The sequence below is a fragment of the Pagrus pagrus genome (genome assembly GCF_965226575.1).
Source record: "Pagrus pagrus genome assembly, chromosome: 21".
Lineage (NCBI taxonomy): Eukaryota > Metazoa > Chordata > Actinopteri > Spariformes > Sparidae > Pagrus > Pagrus pagrus.
Window position 1 is genome coordinate 5,959,940 of NC_140208.1, and position 25,112 is coordinate 5,985,051.

The 25,112-nt window shown below is 40.9% G+C and overlaps 2 protein-coding genes across 4 annotated transcripts; both read left to right on the forward strand.

Moving 5' to 3' along the window:
* The first annotated feature begins 224 nt into the window (after nt 1-224).
* On the forward strand, nt 225-9,014 carry tubgcp2 (tubulin gamma complex component 2). Its single transcript, XM_084341544.1, has 18 exons — nt 225-303; nt 700-860; nt 1,378-1,506; nt 1,846-2,022; nt 2,571-2,730; nt 2,871-3,078; nt 3,172-3,371; nt 4,394-4,583; nt 4,672-4,817; nt 4,904-5,084; nt 5,313-5,493; nt 6,238-6,410; nt 6,641-6,769; nt 6,853-6,973; nt 7,310-7,453; nt 7,605-7,721; nt 7,889-8,052; nt 8,569-9,014. Exons 2-18 carry the CDS (start codon nt 711-713, stop codon nt 8,642-8,644), a joined length of 2,646 nt encoding a protein of 881 aa, XP_084197670.1. The 5' UTR covers nt 225-303; nt 700-710; the 3' UTR covers nt 8,645-9,014.
* Nucleotides 9,015-9,686: 672 nt separating this feature from the next.
* On the forward strand, nt 9,687-22,310 carry adam8b (ADAM metallopeptidase domain 8b). 3 transcript variants are annotated; one of them, XM_084342909.1, is made up of 24 exons: nt 9,687-9,837; nt 10,426-10,590; nt 11,012-11,118; nt 11,842-11,915; nt 12,030-12,105; nt 12,467-12,543; nt 12,791-12,995; nt 13,631-13,696; nt 13,778-13,840; nt 13,970-14,139; nt 14,227-14,308; nt 14,404-14,543; nt 15,196-15,385; nt 15,748-15,837; nt 16,316-16,514; nt 16,826-16,928; nt 17,073-17,238; nt 17,326-17,406; nt 17,523-17,607; nt 18,554-18,674; nt 18,757-18,916; nt 19,252-19,299; nt 20,106-20,156; nt 20,727-22,310. In XM_084342909.1, exons 2-24 carry the CDS (start codon nt 10,554-10,556, stop codon nt 20,853-20,855), a joined length of 2,520 nt encoding a protein of 839 aa, XP_084199035.1. In that variant the 5' UTR covers nt 9,687-9,837; nt 10,426-10,553; the 3' UTR covers nt 20,856-22,310. The 3 variants fall into 3 exon arrangements, with proteins under 3 accessions (XP_084199035.1, XP_084199034.1, XP_084199033.1); XM_084342908.1 differs by lacking the exon at nt 9,687-9,837 and adding an exon at nt 9,864-10,097; XM_084342907.1 differs by lacking the exon at nt 9,687-9,837 and having other exon boundaries at nt 10,112-10,590.
* The last annotated feature ends 2,802 nt before the right edge of the window (nt 22,311-25,112 follow it).

Consider the following 25,112-nt stretch of genomic DNA (forward strand, 5'->3'; position numbering starts at 1 on the left):
CTTTAAATAAGAAAAAAAAAGGACAAAAGTAAAAATGTAAAAACGAACAAATGTGAAAAAAATCACAATAACAGTGAAGGATAATTTTGGTATTTGAATGCTATTTCTAAAGTCATGAAAAAATAGATTTGTTGTTGAATGATTAGCTATATACTTGTAGCAAGTTGTAGCATCATTCAACCAGTGGGGGCAGTGTGGCGCCATCACTGTGCAGGTTACACTAACAGACGAAGAAGAATTTGACTCGCTGTGGGCGCGTTTGGTGTTTGCTGTTGTATTGTACCGCACACACACGGCTGACAGGTACAGTGAGCCCTGCGTTTCACCTGTAATACGGTTTATGAGTAATATGCTACGTTATTATAGCAGTTTGAAGAATGATACGTTTAATTCCGGATGAGCTAGCTACACAGTTAGCATCTTAACCCTACAAGCTAGTTAGTTTTACCCCGTTCTGGCTGTCTAGCTAGTTAGCAAGCAAGCTAGCATCACATAAACGTTAAGTGTAAGCTCAGCATCACTTTCAGCTCGTGAGAGAAGATGGAGTTTTTAGCCTTTAAAATCACTGGTTGAGACTAAGCCTGAATTATTGCATGTACTCAGGTTTGTCGGCATGAGTCAGTAGCTGTTAAGTAGATGTTGAGATCAGCTGTAGCTATTCTTCCCCTCTCTCCTGAATGAAGTGTGTTGTCATTCTAGCTGCCTGAGCCATGAGCGAGTTCAGGATCCACCATGATGTGAACGAGCTGCTCAGCCTGCTTCATGTCAGAGGAGGAGATGGAGCAGAGGGATACATAGACTTACTGCAGAAACACAGGACGCCCTATGTCACAACTACAGTCTCTGCTCACAGTGCCAAGGTGGGTGAGACACACTTTAGGGATGCTTGAATGCAACATAAAGTTGAACACAGTGTCCCGAAATTAAAGAGAGAGTCTAGATGGATGGTATTATGAACTTTATAAACTATTATATTCTAAACTCACAGCCAACAAATTGTTTTTTTCCCCCAAGATGTACTGCTTCAGCTGTCAGATGAAATTAGGGCTCTTTTCACAGCTGAGCTAAAGTCGAAATTGCATGAGCGTACTTTGTCTCTGAATATCTAATTTGTGAAACTTTTTTCAGCTTAAGTTCTGCTAAACATCTTACCTTGTATCTTTTTAAAAAAGAGCCTGAGACAAAGAAAGTAAAAGTGTACAGTATATATGATTGGGAAGTTGCGGTAAAGTGGAGTTCAGGTTTGTGTTGTAACCCCACTGTAACCTCCTTCACACTGGACAAGAAAAGTCAGATATTGCTCAAAATTACTGCTTGTACTGTGGAAATGAATGTGTATCTAAAGGTGTATATTCTGTTGATTATGTCTGTTTTCAGGTCAAATTAGCCGAGTTCTCTAAAACCCCAGAGGACTTCTTGAGGAAATATGAGGAGCTCAAGTCCAAAAATGTTCGAAACCTCGACCCTCTGGTCTATCTGCTCTCCAAACTCTGTGAGGATAAAGAGGTAATACACAGTGTAAAAGCAGCTTATTATAGCTTTTTGTTATTACTTGGTTATTGGTTATGATTTAACAATGATTCCTGTGTTTTCATGATTGTCCTTCATCTCTTTATAGTTGGAGTAGTGTAAAGAGACAAGTAAGAGTGAAATAAACTGTAAACGCTTTAAAGTTAGCCAAACAAACAGCTAATGTCACTGCTGCTCCATTCTTAAGGTGTTGAAAGGTACCAGAAAACCCAGATTTCCCCAATGTTTAATGTTGATAGATAAACTTTCTTATTGTAATAGTTTGTAGTTCTTCTTGTCAGACTCTGTCACAGCTTTGTCGTGATGTTTTCCTAGACGCTCCAGTTTCTGCAGCAGAATGCCAAAGAGAGGTCGGAGTCCTCAGCGAACACGACATCAACCACAACCACCAGTTACTCTCTGCCTCAGACCAGCTCTAAGATGTCCATGCAGGAGCTGGATGAGCTGAGAAAGAAGCTTGGCAACGTGACGGCCAGCTCCAACGCTCCTCTGGTGAGCATTTCTCACTTACTTACTGAAAGTTAGGTTGAAACTGTAGGATGGGTCAACTCACAAGACTTGAAAGAATTTGGATGGGATTTATTTCTCTTGGAAAGCTGGGTAGTTTTAATAACACACTCACTCTGGGTGGGTTATGATTTAAGTCCCCTCACAGTGTTTCCCCCTAGGATGAAGTTGTAGCAGTGGAGGTGTCACACGTGCACAATGGGTTTTTTTGTAAGTCGCACTGCCGCTGCTATTTGTATGTAGGGGACAGACTGCCTCATGATTCACAAAAACTATAAAAAGGCCTTATAAACCAAAACTTTATGTAGCAATTTGCAAGTAGTAATCACTTTTTTATGGGTTATGTGTAGAAACATGTAATTTCTGTAACTTAAAGGGGCAGGTCACCACAAAATCAAAGAGACATGTTTATTCTTATACCACTAGTGCTATTTATCCATCTGGATTGTTAAGTGTTTTAAGTAATTACATTCCATCCCGGCTCCAAAGCTGCTTGTAAGTAATTTGTCACTCTTTGTGATTTTCGCCTGCAGCCTGCTGAAGTCACACGGAAGATGCTGAGAGACAAACACAACAAGAAGAACCCCACACAGCCCAATCCTGTGTTTCCTAACTGGGTGTATGACCGTCCTGCTCTCCTCGGAGACTTCATCACCAGCCCCACCCCTGCAGGAGATCCAGCCGTGGCCATTGGTGAGCTAGTCTCATATTCACCTCTGCTACGTGCAGTAATACTGTCATCAACTAGTTGAATAACCTGATGACACTTAATAGGAGCTTGCATTAATTGTGTACTCCACCAAATGACAGTGTTTGTTGTTGTATCTGCTCAGGTACGATGCCCCTGGCTGCTCAGGAGCAAGCTCTGGTTGAAGATCTGCTGTTTGTCCTGGTCGGAGTTGACGGACGTGACATCACAGCTCAGCCTGTCCTGGGGAGGCAGAACCGCTCGTTCATCGTCGATTCAACACTGGACATGTCTGTCAAAGAGCTGGTGAACAGAATATTACCAGTGGCGTCGTATTACTCCACTATAACACGGTGAGAATATAAAAATGAGCTGAATCAGGCCTCACATTTTTGACTACCACAGAGGAAACATTATTACATTGTGGTAATGTATTTGTCCTGCAGCTTCATTGAGGAGAAGTCGTCCTTTGAGTACGGCCAGGTGAACCATGCTCTGACGGCGGCGATGAGGACCCTGATGAAGGAGTACCTGATCCTTGTCACTCAGCTGGAGCACCTCCAGCGGCAGGGCCTGCTGTCCCTGCAGAAACTCTGGTTCTACATCCAGCCCACCATGAGGACCATGGAGATCCTTGCCTCCATTGGTGAGAGTCTGACTTTTGTGTCTTTGACTTTTTTGTGAAGGTGGCTTATCACCTTTGGTGTTCATTGTCCTGCTATTTCAATTCTTGCACATTTTATCTAAACTTTTAATATAACTTTGCATATCTTCCTCCTCCTTCTGGGTCAAAACAAAAGAGTGGGAAAGAAGAGGCAAGAGAAGGAGGATGAGTCATGGCCTGATAGATTGGACAGCTGGGGAACATCAGTTAGTTGGAAACTAATGATATCGAGAAGTGTTTCTTGTTTTTTGGATTTTGCTGTTGAATTAAGTTATTATCAGGTATACGCATGAGATCTGACATGAGAAGAAAATTCAAACTCTCTCCTTCACAGTGTGCTTTGGTTAATAAAACTAATTTAATGAGATGATAAATGAATGACAAAGTTGTTACAGAGCTGTTAGAATGCAGAAAATGTGCCTGTTTATATCTCAGTGTTTATTCAACCTTGTGCTGCTTTCTGTTTCTACTTGTGTTATGTTGGAAGTGTTTATGTAAATTCTACTTGGTCTGATCGACATCACCCCCTTAATGGACAAGTGACTTGGGGTCCTACTTAAACATAAGAACAACATGTACAGTTTCAGCACACTTACGTAACGAGGCGTACGTCTTCATATTGAGGACAGTTGTTCTCCAACATGAGCTGCTCATTTTAACCACTTGAGGGCGGTCTGAACCCGGTTTACAGAGAGAACTTCTGTAGCTGCAGTATTTCATCTCTTAACAGTGTTGGAAGAAATATTCACATCCTTAGTACCAGTTGTAATAGTTCTGTGTCAATTAAAAGCAGGGTCCTAAATATGTACAGTATATTTTTAGTATCTAAAGCTGTTAGACAAATACAGTGAGGTAAAAGTACAATAATTTAATCTGAAATGTAGTTGAGTAAAAGTAGAAACTAGTATAAAATGGAAATACTCAAGTGAAGTACACGTACCTAAAAAATATACTTAAGTACAGTACTTGAATAGATATACTACTACTACCGCTATTTTTTTCAGCATCCTCGGTGGACAAAGGAGAGTGTATGGGCGGTTCGACACTGAGTCTCCTTCACGATCGAACCTTCAACTACACCGGTGACAGCCAGGCTCAGGAGCTGTGTCTCTACCTCACTAAAGCCGCCAGCGTCCCTTATTTTGAAATCCTGGAGAAGTGGATCTACAGGGGCATCATCAAGGATCCATACAGGTACAGACTCAGAATAACAAAAACACGGTCATCACATCATTGTCTGATTTTTGCTCAGTCTGATTTCATACATGTTCTGTCCTCACAGTGAGTTCATGGTGGAGGAGCACGAGCTGCAGAAAGAGAAGATTCAGGAGGACTACAACGATAAGTACTGGGATCAGAGGTACACCATCGTACAACATCGGATTCCCTCCTTTCTACAGAAAATGGCTGACAAAATATTAAGCACAGGTAAAAATAAAAAAAGAAATCATTAAAAGATTTATAAGAGCCTTTCCTACACCAGAGATTTTATTCCCATCTTTGTTATTGTGCAGGGAAATACCTCAATGTGGTGCGAGAGTGTGGCCGCGACGTGACGTGTCCTGATGCTAAAGAGGTCCTGTACACCCTGAAAGAGAGGGCGTATGTGGAGCAGATCGAGAAGGCGTACAACTACGCCAGCAAGGTCCTGTTGGACTTCCTCATGGAAGAGAAGGAGCTGGTTTCCCGCCTGAGGTGAAAATATTCTTTCTTTTGTTAATACTCATTGAGTTTTTGTTTGTGCATTCAACCAGAAGTTTCTTTCAGGTAACTCAAAGTTCAATACAGAAAAACAAGCAAAAACTGCATTAATAAAATGCTTTGATGAAGAAAATAGTCTTGAATCTAGATTTAAAAACAGAAGTAGAGAGATTGTTCATGCAGTGAATTCTCAACCTGTATCCGCTTACGTTGTCTTCATAGATCCATCAAGCACTACTTCCTGATGGACAAAGGCGATTTCTTTGTGCACTTCATGGACCTGACGGAGGAGGAGCTGAAAAAGCCAGTGGACGATATTGTGCCTCCCAGACTAGAAGCCCTCCTGGAGCTGGCTCTGAGGATGAGCACAGCCAACACAGACCCCTTCAAAGACGACCTCAAGGTGAGTGAAAATAAGACTGTAGTTCTGTCTAGTCTCATCAGTAAACTACAGTGCACTAAAACAACCAGATTTAGACAGACTGGTGCATGAGTGTGAATCTGTGGTGATGTCAGATATTGACAGTTGATAGTATGACTAGTTGTATGTAAAAGTGGTCGCTTGTTGTGATGAACCTAAAGAGAATTATCACCAACTCTATCATTCCTCTCAGGTCTACAGAGCATTTGAGCATCTTTGAGCTAATTGTTATGGTTTTCCAGTCGCAACTTTTCTGTTTCGGTTCACTCTCACTGTTTTTGATTTTAAAAAAAAACTGCTAAAATGGGTCGCCATATATAATATAGTTAATATACCTGGGTGGACCGCCCAAGTAACATATATGTGTGGCAAACACTGCTACCTGCTTAGCAGCAAACAGCAGTCGGACACAGTTAGCAACTACCTGGTGAACACAGTGAAGCATTTAGCAGCTAAAGAGCCAGTCAAGAATAGTTGTCAAGTCTCAGTGGATCAGCGGTGTATCGCCCAGCACAAGCTCTTTAAGAAAACAATTCTTAGAAAACTCAAAAAAGACAAAAGAAAGAAAACAGAACAGAAACGTTTAGTAATCCATCCGTTCCTTCATTAAACCATTACTGATCCAGTAAGTCTTGTATTCCTTCTTCACTCGCAGGCTGATCTCATGATGTATGAGTCATGCTGTTTCACACTGTATAATGATTGACCTCCTTCTCTTCTTCACAGATTGACTTGATGCCTCATGATGTCATCACTCAGCTGCTGCGGGTGCTGGCCATCGAGACCAAACAGGAGAAGGCCATCATCAACGCAGAGCCGACAGACGTGGCCCTCAGTGGGCTGGAGGCCTTCTCCTTCGACTACATCGTCAAGTGGCCGCTCTCGCTCATTATCAACAGGTTTGGTTCTGCTGCTGCAGATTGATTTATTTTACTCTTCTGTTTAGTTATTTCTGTTTTTATTGTCTTTTGTCTTTTACTACCCTCCCTGTTGGATCATTTTTAAAGCACTTTGTAGCTTTTGAAAAGTGATCTATAAATACGTTTTTATTTACCTAAATACTCAAATCATATTCTGTAATCGATAGTTGTAGTAAAAAATTGTATTTCTCATGAATTTATTTTTCCAGGAAAGCCCTGACGAGGTACCAGATGTTGTTCAGACACATGTTTTATTGCAAACATGTTGAGAGGCTGCTGTGCAACGTTTGGATCAGCAACAAAGACTTCAAGCAGTACTCCTTGCGCTCCCCTAAATGGTGAGTAATTTGTTGAATTTATGCAAAAATCTGAACAAGCAGAATGTCCTCATGCTCACTCTGTTCTAACTAACTGTCTGCAGGTTTGCTGCTGCGTTCGCCCTCCGACAGCGCATGCTCAACTTTGTGCAGAACATCCAGTACTACATGATGTTTGAGGTGATGGAGCCCACCTGGCACGTCATGGAGAACAACCTGAAAACAGTGAGTGGATGAGCCCTCCTGTCTGTTGTTGGATTGTCAGTGGTTTGCTGTCTAATAGATAGCTGACCGGCGGGATCAGTTTTGGTTTCTTTCCTCCTCCATGACAGGAAACTGAATATGTTTGGGTTGTGGACAAATCAAGACATTTGATGATGTTATCTTGGGCTTCGGGAAGCACTGATTGACATTTTTCACCATTTTCCGACACTTTAAAAGCCAAAAATCAAGCAGATTAATCAACAATAAAAATAATTGTTAGTTGCACTACTAGAGGACACTAACAGAAAATGGGATTTTTTTTTGTGCTGACTGTCTGTCTGTCTTCTTCTTCTCTAGGCGTCAAACATTGATGATGTGCTTTGCCACCACACCAGCTTCCTAGACAACTGTCTGAAGGACTGCATGCTGACCAATCCTGAGCTTCTCAGGATCTTCTCCAAACTCATGGCTGTCTGCGTTATGTTCACAAACTGCATGCAGGTTTGTTCATGATAAATATTTGAAAAGAACCACAATAGCCGCTTGTTTCTACTCCTGGACACAAATACAAACCTGAGGGGCGTTAAATCCTGAAAATAAAACTGCTAAATGTTTGTACTCAGATGTTTTTTTTGTGTGTTGACTGTTGTAGCGGTTCACTCAGAGCATGAGGTTAGAGCGTCTCTCTCTGGAACAAGGGACTATGGATGGTGCGGCCTCTCAGAGCGAACATGCTGATGAGGCAGAGAGGAAGAGACTGACCACAAAGGTATGATCACATCATGTACTGTAGGAAATGTTCAGGTTCATATTGAGTTTCAGGAATGTGGACATCTTGTGCATCAAAACCAGAAAATATTCCAACTATTTACCAACTACCACAAAAATACTTCAGCTTTTGTTTTTTTAATATGTTTGTATCTTTCACTGATTCAGTTTTTATCGGAGTACGTGGACGCCCTCCAGTCAGACGCCGGCTTTGAAGCCACCATCAGCAAGTTTGACAGTAACTTCAGCATGCTGCTGCTCGACCTGCTGGACAAGCTGAGCATTTACAGCACCAACGACTGTGAGCACAGCATGATCAGCATCATCTACAGGTAAACACACTTGGGCCAGAGTGTCTTAAGTAATAAAAGCTGTGATAAGCTACCAGAACACTATTTGTATAGTACCAAACAGCTGACAGACACAGAGTCTAGCTGACGATCACAGCTGAACATTTAGCAGCTAAAGAGCCAGATTTTTTTCTCAGAAGCTGAAAAGATAGAGAATATTGGACTTGAAATCTTGCTTCGTGTCAGCTGGATGTGCACATAGGCAACTTTTTTCTAATATTTTTATCATAACAACACTGTAAGGTGATTATAAGACAGACATTAACATTGCTCTGCTGCCCCCAAGTGGCCAAAAGATTCAATTAATGCTGCTTTTAAGGTGATCATACAGACTGCAAAAGTGATAGAAAGATGATTCTGGCTGTTGTAATAAATGTTTATCCCCAAAGGTAGTTACACTGTATTCAAAATACATCGACCTAATTTAGATTTTTTTTTTAAAAGATGTTTTTTTTTTGTAAATGATCATTTGTTAACTCCTTTTTTACAATTTCATAGGCTGGATTTCAATGGATTCTACACCGAGCGGCTGGAGAGGATGGCCATAGAGCGGAGTCAGAAAGCAGCAGCGTAGCATGTTATGTCTTTGTGTGTATTATCTGTCACCCAGCAATAAAAGCAATCCTCATCATATCTGTCCTTCACTCCAACACCAACCTCACAGAGAATTACATCACAGACATTATGGCTGTTAATTCAAAGAGCTGATACTTCAGTGTGTATATTATATATTATGAACTGTATGAAATGAGTTATAGTCTGATGTTTGCCGGCTCATTTCAATGCTTCATATTGTAAATTGTAAGAAATGTGGAACTAATATGTTTATTCTGCTCTGAAAAAGATGGTCATGGCACTCCTTACGGGTAACTTGTTGTACCTGTATGATGAAAATGTACTGTATGTTTGTATTCATTAAAACAAGACTTTACTGAATGAATTTAGACTGTCTGAACCTGTAATTTTGTTCTTACTTGTAGAAACCTTGCGGAAAAAACAATTGTCAAGAAAAAGACGTCATTTGGCTGCTGCTAAGTTTAATTATTTGAGCTAAATGATACCATTTCCATACTTAAGGCGAATTTTTACATTTTTTTTTTATTGTATGTACATTTGAATTGGTCAGTTGAAGTAATTTAACTGTTATTTTTGTTGGTTTGTGGCCTGATAACACCTGAAAAGTCAAGTAAGCTAAAGTAAGTCATAACAGGAAATGTAACACTGACTTCAAAATAAAAGCATGTGTAAGGGCTGTATACAATGTAGTAATAGTGATAAATTACATTTTGTTTATCCTATTACACATGTATGTAGATATTGTATACTATGGGTTGAGTGATTATCAGATCCTATTTTCAGCGTTTTGTTTTTAAAAAAAATCTGATTATCGATAAAAGACTAATTAAAAAATGTACTCATTTGGCTCTGATGCAGCATGCCATCAGAAATGTGATGAGTACATAAAGTTGTCAAGTACCTCAAAATTGTACTTAAGTATAGTACTTGAGTAGATGTACTTCGTTACACTCCATCTCTGGACTTGAACGCATTAACTAGGCTACAGTGGATATTTTCAACAACTAGACGAGGCCATAAAATTAACTGAAATGCGCTCCCATAATTTAGCGTCCTCAAGGCAAACCTTAGGGGAAAATTAATTATTAAATGTTTAATTTTCTTGTATCCAGCAGCTAGTAACTTTTTCAAAAGTATTATCGTGACGTTACCGACTAAACATCGTACAATGGTCTCTGCTCTTCTTCGTTGGTACGTACGATGGTCGCGGTAGCTAGCTAGCTAACATTAAACGTAAAAACATTCTCGTTCTTTTCGTGAGAACTTATTAGCTGAACACCTGTTAAACATTCTGATGATATTACCCACACCTGGATAACAAATAAAAATTTAAAATGTGAAATGTTTTATCCCGTGGCTAGCAACATTTTTCGAGTATTTCGTAGAGTTAACGTTCATGTCGTCGCACATCGTAGAATGTTCTCTGCTCTTCTTCGTTGGTACGAGTCTTGGTAAGCTAGTAGCTAACTAGCTAATGTTAGTGTCGCCCTGGTGAAAAACATTTAATCGTTATTTTTAATGAAAAGGGTTTTTATTAATGTAACACCTGTTCGGTAGGATACCTTTAAATATATCAACTTCTCATTGATTACAAGTAAAAATCTAATTTTTCATATTTTCTGTAAGGTTTGCGCAGGAACCGTTATATGTGACCGAACCGCAAATGTACGCACGCAGCGCTGGGGGTCACAAACTGGGCGATGAATTACCAGTGAGACGTGTTTTTACTTCCCCGGAAGTCTCTTCCGAGGGTTACTTTTAATCGCTTGACTGTTCCAGAAAATATGTGAGGCGGTGATAAGGGCGAACCGGAGGCGGGGCCTTAACGGAACAGCTGGCGCCGATGATTCACGGCGGAGTATCGTTAACGGGAGGTGAGCGCCAGTTCCCGAGCAGAGCGCATCATCATGGGAGCGAGCGTGTTCTCTCTGTGGCTGGCGTGGGGTAGGTTTATACTGCAACTTACTTACTTACAACTATTCCGGATTAAAATACTTTTAGTATGCGACAGCTGTTATCCTGCATTGTCCTGGTTGCATACAACAAACTGTCCATAACAAGCCGAATGATGTTTTTGACAGGAAAGCTGAGTTAAGCAGCTATTAATATTGTCTCTGCTAATTATAATGGCATTAAATGTGTCTGAAGGAGTTGTTGTTGTTGTTATGTATATGCTTTATGTATTTTTTTAAATACAAAGAGCCTGTAGTTAATCTGGGAGTGTCCATGACTTCTTTGCAACCTGTCAAACCGATTAAAATGCAGTTTAAAGCCCTGTTTATTCAGACCGTCTCCACAGTTTACAAATACATTTTAGTGTATATGTAAATAATAATAATAATCAAGTGTTGTTTGTTGTGTGTAGTTTGTATCATGCACAGCTCTGCCATGCTGTCACACGTGGAGAGATACGAGGTGATCAGACCTCAGAGACTACCTGGGAGACATAAGAGGAGCCTGCAGGACAACCAGGTGAGTGCACCTCACCTACATCAGCCACCTACACATGACAATCATGCATTGATTTTGCATTAAAAACAAAAAAAAACCATAGGCTTATTCAATAGAATATGATCAGTTGTGGAAGAAGTATTCAAAGTTCAAGTACAGAAGTGTTTTCTAAAACATGTTCTGAAACATATTCAAAGTAAAAGCCCTCCTCTGTCTGTGTCTGTAATTATTATTACTCATTAATTACTGTGCAGGCAGGATTTTACTGTAGTAGTTGCTGAAGGAGTGGAACTAAAGTTAAGTTTTTACTATTTTACATGCTGTAAAATCTGTATTTTCATATTAATTACAGCGGTCAAATAAATCTAGTGCAGTAAAAAGTGTGATAATTTCCTCTGAGATGAAATGAGTCGTCGTCTTCTTTCATCTACTTCCTGTCACAGTATATTATCTGTTTCATCTCTCTTGCCAACTGGGCCTCGCCCAACCCGGCATGGAGATCTGATTTCTGTGATCTGCATGTTTGATTTGGCATAGGCTTTTTTTTTTGCGCTGGATGCCTTACAGAAAATAAAATACTTTAATACTTTCCACCATTATATGTTGCTCAACCTACTGAACATGTAAAACATTCTTGATTAAGGGGTATTCTTGTGAGTAAGAAGTGAGTACCACTGCAAATTGGTCTGATTGTTAAAGTAAACACTGGTTATCGTGTGACTGATTTTTAACCGTTTTCAACAGCTTTATCCTGATACGCTTCGGTACGAGTTGACTGTTGAGGGGAGGAACCACACGATTCATCTGGAAAAAAACTGGTAAACTTAAAAAAAAAAAAAGCCTTTTCCAGATTCACAATGAATCTGTATTTTGATAGTAAAATATACAAAAAGAGAACTTTCTGTTACAGTTGTTTGACCTGTGTTTTATAGGGATCTTATAGGGAAAGGCTACACTGAAACACACTATTCAGAAGATGGAAAACGGGTGACAACATCACCTAATGAGGTGAGATCTTACCACACAGGTCATTCTGTTCTGGTATAGAACGCGTTTGTTGTGAAAATTAATGTATGTTTTTGATACACTGATCTTTGATCTATTTGATCTAATAAATTCATGGAGGTTGCACAGAAATAAATACTACATTTATATTTGTAATGCTGTATATTTTGCTGTATTATATGGCCAAAGGTCATTTCACCATACCTCTGTGGAGTTTAACTAAACCAAATATGATAAAGATCAGACATTCCTCCCCTGTGATTCATAATTTCATGGTCTTTAATAACAAAGACGCCCTTTGTGAGTGATACCTGTACAAAGAATGTAAAGTACAAGCTAATCTCATTGAGTTATTTCCATCCAGGAGCACTGCTACTATCACGGTCGCATTGAAGGCATGAACGACTCTTCAGTCAGTGTTGGGATTTGTTCCGGCATTAGGTAAGAAAATCAGGATATTTTTTACAGCTTCTAACTTCCTGTTTGTAATTTGCCACTGGCGCTTGCATGATCTCCAGTAAAAGTTTCTCAGATACTTGTGAAATGTGTTGCTCCATGACATTAAGTCATTAGTTCATTATTCAGTCTATTTTTAAGCCAAGAAAATGTATAAAGAACCAAATCTGTTCTCCTGAGTTTACTTCAGAACATCTTCAAATGTTTGTCCTCTTGTTACCTGCGGTTCTAGTGGCTTTGTGAGAGCCCGGCAGCAGGTCTACCTGATCGAGCCTCTGGGACGGTCCGAGGATGGTGACCATGCAGTTTACAGACAGGAGCACCTGAAGATCAGCGGCAGGGCCGGCTGTGGCTCCTCGTCCAACACCACCACACCGTACGACCAGGACCGGGACCAGGGCCCTAAGCTCGCTGGACTCTTCAGGTCCAGACCATGGGTAGGTGACATGGGTCTGGTTTTATCTAATTTAGCCAGGAGATGATGGTGTCAGGTGTCTAAAGATGACGCTGAACATTAACACGGTAACATATTCCATTTGTGAACAATAGTTTTCTGCCTTCATAATCACCCCAGGGTGTATTACTGAAGCTCACTGTTGCAAAGCAATGATCAGCACTGTTTCATGCCGATGTCTGACTTTGACATGGCTGCTTACATCAGGATAAGTTACATGTGCAATAGTGAAACATTTTGTCGCAGCATCAGGAGTGTCCACATACTTTTGGCCACAACATGTAGCGTCTATGTTTATGCTCAGATCTGCATGAATTTACTGTATGTGTATATAGTTATACGTATGAATCAACTACTTCCTGTTATTATTTCTGTTCCCCGCTTCTCTTTCCTTCCTTTTTCTTTTTCAGTTTTTGGGTGAATTTTTCATCTGTTTGAGCAGAATGTTGCGCTTCAATTTGTACTGATAAAGTCATTTTTATTCTTGTAGATACAGGATAATTCAGTGGTAATGTGAGATGAGTAAATGATAAGGATAAGTAATTACCAAAGAGATCACAGATGTGTCGTACAAACATGTAGAAGGTCACCATATTTCTGTTTCCTTCCCCTTTTCAGAAATCTAAACCCATTGATGGTCCGCAGAAGTTTGTCGAGCTGTTTGTGGTGGTCGACAACACTGAGGTAAATATCTCATTTTAATTCCTTTGCTATAATTCAGTCTCGCAAAGAATCTGATCACGTGTGTCTCTTCTCTTCCTCCAGTATCAGCGATATGGAAGTGAGACTAGAAACCGTATTCTTGGAGTTATAAATCACATTGACAAGGTAAAATGTTTTCCTGTTAAAGCTCATGTTTTGGAAGCTGTCTGTCTGGCGTCAGGCCATCAGAGCTCTTAGCCGACGGCTCCCCCGGTGCATTCACTCGCTGAAAACTGTCTCCTCCTCTGGCTGCAGCTGTATCGATCTATAAACATCCGAGTCATGCTGGTGGGCTTGGAGATTTGGACATTCAAGGACATAATCTACGTTGATCTTAATTCTGAGAAAACTCTGGACAATTTCCTCCTGTGGCGGCAGGCCGATCTTCTGCAGAGGACGAAGCACGACACTGCTCAGTTTGTGACGTGAGGATCAATGTCAGATATGGGTGCAGATGTTAAACACAGTAATGCCGCCAGTTTGAGCTGATGTTTGACGTTTTCTCTCGACAGTGGCAAAGATTTTGAAGGAGACACAGTCGGACTGGCTAATAAGTTTGCCATGTGTACTGGTAACTCAGGTGGAGTCAATCAGGTATGAGTAACGACTTGTATCTAATCCTTTAACGACCGGAGATAAAATGACTGTGTCGGTATTTTATGACACATTCTGCCGCATTTCTCCTCCAGGATCACCATGATAATCCGATAGGCCTCGCCTCCACCATCGCTCATGAGATGGGACATAACTTTGGCTTGTCTCATGATGATGCAGGTTGTGTGTGTGGTCCATCGTACAGCGGGAACTGTGTGATGGCAGATAAGCTCAGGTTAGGACTGCAAATATTGGGATTTCTTGTGTTGTGTGTTTGGAAGTATATACTGTATATTGTCCTATATTTCAGTTGGAACGTCATTAATATTCAGCTTGCACATACAAGAGTATGTGGCCAAAAGTATGTGGACGTTCCTTATTTGGTTTGGGTTAGGTCTCTCGATTTAAAACTAAAAGAAATCCACAGAATACAAAAATATTTTAGACTTTTCTGACTTTGTGGCTGTGGTGTGGCGTCCTGACAATGCCCCCGTGCACAAATTGGTCCCCACCAATGCTCTTACATCTGCAGCGAGGTTGAAAGGTGCCACTAGAAACTGTTTGTAGATCACACTCTTGCTGAAACCAGTTGAGAGAAGAGCAAAAAACATCCTTTCCATAGAGAAAAGCCGTCAGTGCCGTTCTTTGCTCTGCTTTTAATGAAATATACTCTCCAGTTCTCATATACCTGATGATCCTGCTGCACGATCATGCAAAATCAGCTGCCTTGAAAGATGAGCAATCAGGTGGAAAGAATAAAAAAAGAAGGATTGAGTGTCCACATACTTTTGCCCATATAGTGAACCAGTAGATACTGTTTAAATTAGATGAAGAACAGGTGATCCTTGAATCTTTTCCAAAGCTGATATCTCTTTGCTCTCCTTCAGGACAGGAAGTCAGTCGTTCCCAGAGTTTTTCAGCGACTGCAGCGTGCAGCAGCTCGCTGAATTCATGGAGCGCGCTCAGCCCAGCTGCCTCACCAAACCCTCGAGCTCCGTCAAGACTATCGCTGTGGTCCCTCTCTGCGGCAACGGCCTGCTGGACCCTGGAGAGGAGTGTGACTGTGGCACTGACGAGGTAAAGCTTTTAAATAGAGGTTAATGGCAGTGGTTGAAACTGGTGATTTTTGGGACCTTGGAAAGTTTAAATATATCCTCTGGTGAATGAAGACACAGGGTTTGGTTTTCTGTTTGAGCTGACTGGTGTGGTTTCCTGCGCCTGAGGTTAGAGCTAATAAAAGGGAAGGTAGTGATGATTCAGTGCAGCCATAACTTGAGTTCGGCCTGGAAAAATTAAAATAGTTCTGTGCGCTCACATCGTATCGGAGAGAAAAAAATCTTGGCACAGTCTTCGCTGAACTTTCATCACTGCTATTCATCTTGTTCGAGGTGTAGCTGGATAAACAGTCATGACACAACTGAACATGTTTTTCTTTCTAGGAATGCAAGAGCCCTTGCTGTGATGCCTCAACTTGTCGCCTGACTGAAGGATCTCAGTGTGCTCATGGACGATGTTGTGACAACTGCCAGGTACTGTAGCTGCCATTACCCAGCTGCCTTTAATGTGGCCTTTAAAGTTGGTTTCTTATACTTTGTCAGTCATCCAAAGCAAAACATGCCTGTGTCACACCTGAAGCAAGGTGGTGGTGTAACACACCGACATTTCTATCTTTGGAGCCATGTCAAAAGACCCAGGTCAGGGTGCAGGCTACAGAGAGGCCAATCATACAAACACACCCTGCGGCATGCTAATAACTGTGAACGTTGAAATAGCGACAGGAGATGGTAACTCTTAAAACTACATTGAAACAGCAGCAGCACAATAATAACAGGAAACAGAGGGTGATATCCTGCTGTTTCCATGTAACTCACCACAAACTTCCTCAAATGTCATTGTCAAAGACTGAAAGAGGTGGTGTCACGCAATACCACATAAATACACAAGCTAATTGTATACACTGTCTAACTATCATGCACTAAATCCCCTGAAATGTACTTGAACCCACAGTTCAAACTGGCTGGAAGCGTTTGCAGGAAGTCAGCCGGTGACTGTGACCTGCCTGAATACTGCACCGGAGCGGCGGAGGAATGTCCAGAAGACAGCTTCGAGATGAACGGCAAACCCTGCTACAACCAGGCACATGGCTACTGCTACAACGGCCAGTGCCCCACATATGAGCAGCACTGCTGGAGGCTGTTTGGACCAGGTACACTCAACACACTGCTCTCAGTACGGTTATTCAAGAAAAATTAACAAACAGGGTCACTGTTCATACCGGTGCTTTCCCACTCTGTAAAACAGACAGGCTGAGCCTCAAGGAGCTCTAGCTATTTGTCTATTTGTAGTCGTTTCCTTAAATCACATGGTGAAAAATTACGCTTTGTAAGAATAATTTCCACATTTGATGGTGTGCATTGGGAATTTAATGAGAAAGTCTGCAGCTATAAAATCAGACCATGTCCTACTTTTCCTTTTTTTATGTCGTAGAGGTTAACTCTGAATATCTTCTTTCCTCAGGGACCATAGTTGGATTAGACATGTGTTTTGACCTGAACAGACGGGGCGAAGAAGGTGCTAACTGTGGGAGGAACAAATACGGCTACAACCGCTGTACACCTCCGTATGTATCATCAACATTTACACTAAACCTCCTGCTGAAGGCCTAGCTTGCCTTCTACTCAGAATTTAGCCATTACTGAACCATCGCCTGTTGGAGGAGCTAACACCAATGCTGATTAATCTGTTGATCTGCCTTTCCTCGTAGGAATCTTAAGTGTGGATCTATATTTTGTGGAGGAGGGGGTGAGTCCATCACAGGTAAAAGGGCAGCCTACACTGTGCGTGGCTTAGAGTGTAAAGTAGCTGTGGACGACGATAAGACCAGAAACATCGACATGGTGCCAAATGGAACCAGATGTGGACCAAATAAGGTAAAACTTTCAGCGAGGAGACACATTACACAGAGTTTAGTTTTTCATGTTGGATGTTTTGCTCAGAATCAAACATGTTGTGCGCAGGTTTGTCATGACAACAGATGTGTGGATTTATCTGTTTATGGAGCAAAGGAGGACTGTGCAAAGAAATGCAACAACAATGGGGTGAGCGAGTTATTTAAAGGTTTGAGATCATTTGTAGCTGCTTTCAATTAAAATCCTCTGGACCAGAGTCCAAGTTCAAACGCTTGACTCATGTCTACATTGATTTTTGTCTTTAGGTGTGTAATCACAAGAAAGAGTGCCACTGTAATCCTGGCTGGGCTCCACCCAATTGTCAGATCCAGTATGCAGATTTACCTCAAGGTAAAACACTCCACACTTCGATTTTATGACAGTTAATGTTTGCAAAGTGTAACTTTTTGAGCAGGTTTGTTCAATAAGTTTAAACTGAAGGTCGGCTCTCAGTGAGCAGTAAAGAAAAAGTAGGTCAAACCTGCTGGTGAATCATTCTTCCAGTAAGAAAGAAACATGAATCATTCAGCGTGATCTGTTTCCCACATTGACCTACAGTAATCCAGGGTTCCTCATCTTAAATCCCTTTTTAGATAAACTGCACAGTGTTTAATTGTACAGCATTAAAGTTGTTGCATTTCACATGTGGTATTTTTTGCACAAGGAGGTAACTGTTACGATAGAAAGTTGTACAGAGTTTGCCAAGTGATTGTACAACTATTCAGCCTTCACATTAAACAGATAGCAACACAAATAAAGGAGGAAGAAGAGACATTGTAACACAGAGCAGGCTGATATTGTGAAACACCCTCCTCACCAGAACAAGTTGAAAATCTTCCATAAGCTGCTCGATTGTGCATTTTCCCTGAATTCTGATGCAATTAGTTGATCAAGGAAATGACAATTCAGCTGTCGTGGTGTAAGAAATGACAACGCCCTTGTCTTTCTTCCTTTTCTGTGCAAATTTCATCATTTGTTGAGGAGTTGTAGACTTTTTGGCCTCCTCACCGTTTGTTATGATGCTGCCACTATGACAAAAACACAACCATTATAACCATTTTCATGTTTTAACAGGATTTTCTTTTCTTTTTTTTTACATTTTAACAACGTATCTTTCACTATATTACGATACACAATTGCAAAAAAATACTAAAAAAAGAAAACCCACAGTGTGGCTGAACAAACTAACATATAGTAATGATATTAAGTATGTGTAGTAAACAGTATGAGACAAATTGTGTGTATTATACCACAGAGTGCAGCTTTAACAGTGTAATTTCCACATCCATGCCTGCAGGTCAGACTGGGATAATAGCTGCTGTGTGTGCAGTTCTCTCCATCCTGCTGGTGATCACTGTGGTGATCGCAGGGCTGATGTGCTGTAAGAAGGACAACATGGACAACTACACCTCCAAACGGTAGTTTTCAAAATTCATTATTTCCGTCTGTTCCTGTGTCTTAGTCGTCCACGCCCCTGCTGATTAAATGTCTCGCTCGCAGGAAAGTGCATTCAGCTCCGGACAAGTTGAACCCGATGTTCCAGGCGTCGAGTGTTAAAGACAGACCTCAGATCAGCCAGCCCACTCTCATGGCTTCAACAGCAACGCAAGCCCGCGCTCCTCTGATTGTTACTGTGACTCCCAGCAGACCTGCTCCTCAGGTAAACAGAGCACTGATACAAGAGGAGTTAGTCATCGAGATCAGTTAGTTAACCACGTATGAGGCCAGAGTTATTATACTTTTGTTTTTCATTAGCTTTTTATTTTCATTTCATTTTTTCAGTTTTTGTTTGATTTCTGGTTAACATAGGGGAGTTTTTATGTTTGTTCCAGTTAATTCAAATGTTTTTTTCACACCAAGTTTACTTTAGTTTAGTTTAGTTATCTCTAATAACATTGGTATGGTTTGGATGAACAGCTTGAAGTGTTTGCAGAACAGCATTTACAGCTTGAATGTGAAGTACTGTCACAGTTATTGTCTGTTTTTCCCTTCCAGCCACCAAAGAAGCCGTCCTCAGTGTCGCCTACCTCACAAACTGAGCAGGTGAGCTTTAAAAATTAAAAGAAACACTTGCAATGTGATCTCGTGCATAATGTAAACCGAGGATCGCATTTAGAGCTGGCAACTTAAGTTGGCTGCTAGAGTTCAAAGGTCAAATTAAATAAAACATGTAAGTTATCTGTATCCAGACGTGTGGAGTGCAGCCGCTTAAAGGACGAGGCCGCTGTAATTCTGTTTTTCTTACTGTCAACAAATCCCATGAAAAGACCAACAGATAACGTGTTGGTTTATTTTAAAAACACATCACAGATATCTAGTTTCCTCTTAAAAAAACAGCTGCTCATTTTTAGCAAACGTTTAACTCAATCAGGAGGAAATAGTGCATTTGTTGGGGACTATTTTCAGCGGCAGATTAAACCATATTAACTGCTCCAGTGAGCATTTGTGACAGCAGGACTGTGGAGCTCGAATTGAGTCAAATTAAACGACAGTGTGTGTGTTCATGAACATGTCACCCAGTGTAAGAGTGCGGCTCACTGATGCGTTTTAAATAGTTTTTGAGAACAATGGAGCTCTGTGGCACAGAGGAAGAGGATAAATCAGACTTCGAGGACACACATAAAACTTGTTTGTTGGAATCATTTTTTGGTTTTGATCTTTGTTCGTAGGATTTGCTGAAAATAATCAAAAAAACATATGAAATCACCAGACTCCATCTCTGTGCCGCTCACAGCTCAGTCCTTATTTAACTCTGAATCTAATCCTCAGTATGTGTGTATGCACGAGTGTTTAAAGTAACAAATCAAATACAAAAGTCTCACTGTCTTCCTTCTTCTTCTTCACCACAGACAAAACCTCAACCTCCATCCAAACCTTTACCTTCTCTGAATAAAACACAGGTGAGTCACACCGACCGCTGATCTCTGTTCAGATGATTAATACAGCTCAGTAACGCTAAAACCAACGTTCTACCAGCAGTAGAGGGTTTAGTAACTGTTATCTGAGTATTCTGGGTTGAGGAATGTTGGTTTGACTAAAGAAAACAACTGGCATTTTTTAACAAAACAAGACAAAACGCTGAAACAATAAATTTATCTCCAAGCTCTATAAATATCCAAACGCCAGTATGACTAACTCCCTCCATCCCAGTTACCCACAGTAGTCAGGTAACTACTTGTGTGACACATTGCCAGTAAATACTGTACATGTCTCAGTCGAGTTCAGACGCTTCGACAGACTGCAGGTCTTTAAGTAGCCTCTAAGGCAGGGTTTGCCCCAACTTAATGGTGGACTGCAGGCAAAAGCAAGTTTGTGCTCCACAGAAGGCTTAAATTTGCAGGTCACTGTACTGTTGTCGGTTAGACTGGTAGTCTAAGTAGTAGTTTTGAAACCAAAACATTAAAAACACTCCTCAAACCTCCACAGTTTCAGCTAAATGGGTCTAAAATTGATATTGTTTCTTGTTTCAGTACATGGCAGCCAAACCAAGTCCTCCTCCTGTACCTCCAGTCAAGCCCAGCCCTCCTGCGGTTGCCAGAATCAAACCGTGCACTCCTCCTGTGCCCCCAGCAAAGCCACAACTTCACAGACTCACATGAAACTCTCATTAAAGTATCATTAAAGTATCGAGTTTGACCAAAGCAGAAGACATTCACCGCGCGGTCATACATATAGACAGAAGGCAGACGTGAGTCAGAGGCCAGAGAGTTTGGAAACTCTTTGCCTTGAAAGCCTTTAAAGATGTCGCGTGTGACCGCAGCTTCACCGACCGAGAATGTCTTTAATGACCAACAGCCTCACAGCTGCTGTGGAAAAGTGAGTTTTTGGGGAGAAAACTCTCCTTTAACTGCTGCTGCAGTTGATTGTTCTTCTTCCTGATAACAAATCTAATGTTACTGTAAGTTATTTTATTGCACTTTGACATCTGTGAGCAAAATGGTGCTTACGTGAAAATGTACTTAGTCGGTATTTATTTAATATTTGCGTGCGGGACTGTATGGAAATTATAAGAGGGAGGAAAGAAAACCAAAGAAGGGGAAGAGGGTTTTGTGTTTTTCCTTTTTCATGAAGGGAGTTCATTTTAAATTCTATATGCAACTTAAACCTGCAGTAAATGGTGTCGCGATACACCGTTGTTGACAATAACTGCATATTTTTAAAATTAAACATGATAATATCGCCTTTTAAATAACTTCTGCTTCTTAATGTTCTCCATTTGTCGTAGCAGGTGGCAGTAATGCACCAATATCTATACCTTGACTTCCATACTGGCTCCTGAGCGACAGTTTTTCTGATACCAATTTTATGAAATCCGTTTTAACAAAAGACATATTACACATGCACACGATGAGGCCCGTCTCTGGGCGTTACCTTGTGTGTCTCCTCACAACAGCCAATCACCAGCACTATTAGATCTGTGAACAACAAGCATGTTACGTGCTTCTTGGCTCACTGATGCTGATGTGAGCTCAGATTAATTGTACCAATTGAACACTTCATACATTAGTGTGCCGAGGGGAAGGACTCCACCCAGCCCCACCCCAATAATTTTCCTACAGTCCCTACACTGTCCGAAGCCAGTCTGTGCCTTCTTCCAGGGTAATGTTTCTCTTTGCACTGTACTTGAAACCCTCTGAATGGTACGCTCAGTATGGGAGGCTTTGCACAGTTCACATGAGCTGTGCGTGTGTTTTACTGAAACTCTTACAGGCTCCTTTGTTTTCAGTTAGTACTTGTTTGTTTTTACCGCACTGATGCGTGTCAGTGGCAGCAGTAACAGGGTTTTATACGTTTTAAGTTAAATTGTAAATTAAAAATACATGTTGGCATGATCTCATTCCTGTGTTTCAACCTCACGCCTTATCGATTGAATGTAAATACCTGATCAATTCCAGTGCGGCTGTCTGTTGCACTTTGTTACAGAAGTATGTCGAGATGATCGTGTTGCGTCAGCTGATTGCACAATCAGCGAGAAACAAAACATGACACCAGACTTCTCATCTGGTTTCCTCAGAAGTTTTGCATAATAATTAAACGTTTTTTCTTCTCTCTGACGTCTCGCTGTTCTTGTCTCAATCTGGGAAAACATTTTTATTAACCTCCTGAGAAGTCTTCTATTGTTCTTCCCGGCAAACTGCTTCTTCACCAGTTAATCCAGATTTATCGGTCACCAGTGAGAGTCATGAGGAAACAGGCTGAGGAGCAGCAGTGAGTCAGAGCGCTGCAGCCCGGCTCAGACTCCCAGTGTGAGCTCCCATTATCTGCAGCTTCCTGCTCAGGCTTCTTAAACAATCGCACAGAGTTTGAAGGTTTTTCTTCGTCTCCAGTTTAACAGAGACTCAGAGTTATTGTGGGAGACAAACCAAGAACTAAGGACTGAACAGGCTGTTAATATTAGAGATATTATCATTCTCATTACAGATACACATGTTGGAAATTTGAGGTGCTTTTGAAATGGTGTCAACTTTACTGAATTGTACTAAAACATGCAAAATAATAACCTCAGCTTTACTTTGTGTGCAGTGCTGATAACTAGAAGTGTCTCCAAATCCACGATTTGATTTGACTTTCGATTTTAAGGTCACGATTCGATTCAAGTTTTGATTTTGGCGGCTATGCTACTGTTAAAGGTTTTATGTGCCAATAACTGCCATGTACATTTAATGAGGTGCACTTGAACGCACCGTGACATCCCTGTTGGTTTACATGTACTTCACCATACAAAACAATGTAGAGTTTAAGACATGCACCATGAAGTCCCTTCTGAGTGTCTGACGCTCTTTAGATTCGTTTTATTAAATGACTTTCAGTACAAACTGTCAGTGTAGAGAGTTACAGGATCGTCGACACTGCTTTTGATTTCCATTGTCGAAGTTTAAGGCTCATTTTGATCAGTGACACACCTACTAATTACTGTTACAACTGTTAATAGGATTGAGTGAATCATCAGCTAAAGTGAGTATCCAGTGCAGATAATCAATTAAGTATGAGTACAAAAATCAATACTTGTTAAGTAAAATCCTTATTTGGTAGCCGACTGAAGTATTCAAGTTTAAATAACTTGCTCTTTAAATACTTCTCTTACTCCTTACGATCAAAAACTTTGACCTGAAGCTCAAGTCTGTTCTGTAAATAGTTCTCCAACATAAGACTCTGATCAAGCCATATCAACGTCAGGCTTAAATGAACAACTTCCAGTTAGTCCTACAGATTTACGGTTTACGCCCAGTCCAAGTACGGACACAGATAATTTAACTGGAGGTGGTTGAGACCAAAAACAGAGCTAAAATAGCTTTAATTAATGTTGGATTTACATCTAAGACTCCAAATGTTGCTCAGTAACATGAGCCACATCAACTCTGCATAATGTAAGTGTTTGTTAATAGCTTGTTACAAGGCCAACACTGATGTTGGTTGATAAAATCTGGCTCCCAAACTGTGAAAACCATTTTTCCACGGCTGGCTTTGTGCAGGGTGGTTTTGTTTTGTTGAAACGGGAAACAGACGAACAAACACTGCTGGAAGAAATCTATTGTCTAAAACTGTCGACTTTCTTCTCTCTTTGAGGATTGTTGAAGAAAAAAAACTGCTCGTGGATCTTTTTTCCGCACATATTTCATGTAAAATGAGTAGAAATGTGTGTAAATCAGTGCTCAGAGGAGTCGAGCGTCGAGGAATGCGAAGCCGAGCCAAGGAGCTGGTTTCTCACTGAGATCTCGTCTGATTCACTCTGATTCACAAGCCGAGGAGCTCATAAAACAACACAGTTTACACGGACTGTGGCCTGCTCTACAGTTTCTTTTTGTCTCGGCTTGTCTCCGGCTGAGATCAGCGGTTTACTGGTCTCATTCTGCAGGAGATGAAATGTGATGACGACATCTCTGGTCAAAGGGATCAGGGTGTTTGATGGGACGTGCAGCCATCTGTGTTTGTGTTCTGATTTAAATTCCACTTTCACAACGATCCACAAGACTTTCAGGGAAGCATGATGATCTCTGTGTGGCCTGTTAATGTTTAACTTTGGCTTATCTTGCTGATTTACGATGCACGCTTCAAGGTTTGGGCTGTTACCATCTCGGCCTCAGAGATAAACATTTTTTAAAGTCAAAACAGCAGAATATAACTGATCACGGCTTGTTCTTTCTGAACATTTCTGCTGTAGGAGGGTGAGATAATAATCTGAAACTCTCCAGAGGCCGACAGAAGAGACCTGGCAGACTTTGCATGCTTGTAACCCCCCTGACAATTCATTTCCTGACACATGTGGACCAGACGTTTCTGGCTGAAAGTGAGTCCTCAACTGACCCAGAAAACACTTCAGCACAAGTCATGAGAAAGAAAGAAGTAGTGAACGGGTGACTCAGGGTTAATCACTCACTGTAAAGGCTGACTGACTCCAGTACAACAGTTTGAGTCAAATTATCTCGATTGTTTCCAGCTTCTCCTGTTTCACACAAGGACAAACAGCAACTGTACTCTTCTAAAAGTGTCCTCCATTGTGACAGAAAAATGACTCAAGAGGTGACAGCAGGTGTGTGATCACAGCTGTGACGATAAACTCACTTCCTGTTGTGAAGGATGAAACACTTCCACTGAAGAGGAACAGGAAGTCATGATTTAATCTAGAAAATGTTTCATTTTGACCCTTTTTTAAAAGGTTATTTTAATGTTTTTGAAAAGGAAAGATGACTGTTTGACATATCAGGTGTACATCCTGTTGGAGTCAATATAGAAAATCATTTAAATTTGCCTGTTTAACGTGTTCCTTGCCTCAGTTTAGGCCGGGAGCGTCTTTACTTATTTGATTTTTTCCGCATTTTAGATGACAAAGCTCGTTTTTGAGAAAGCTTCTTGGG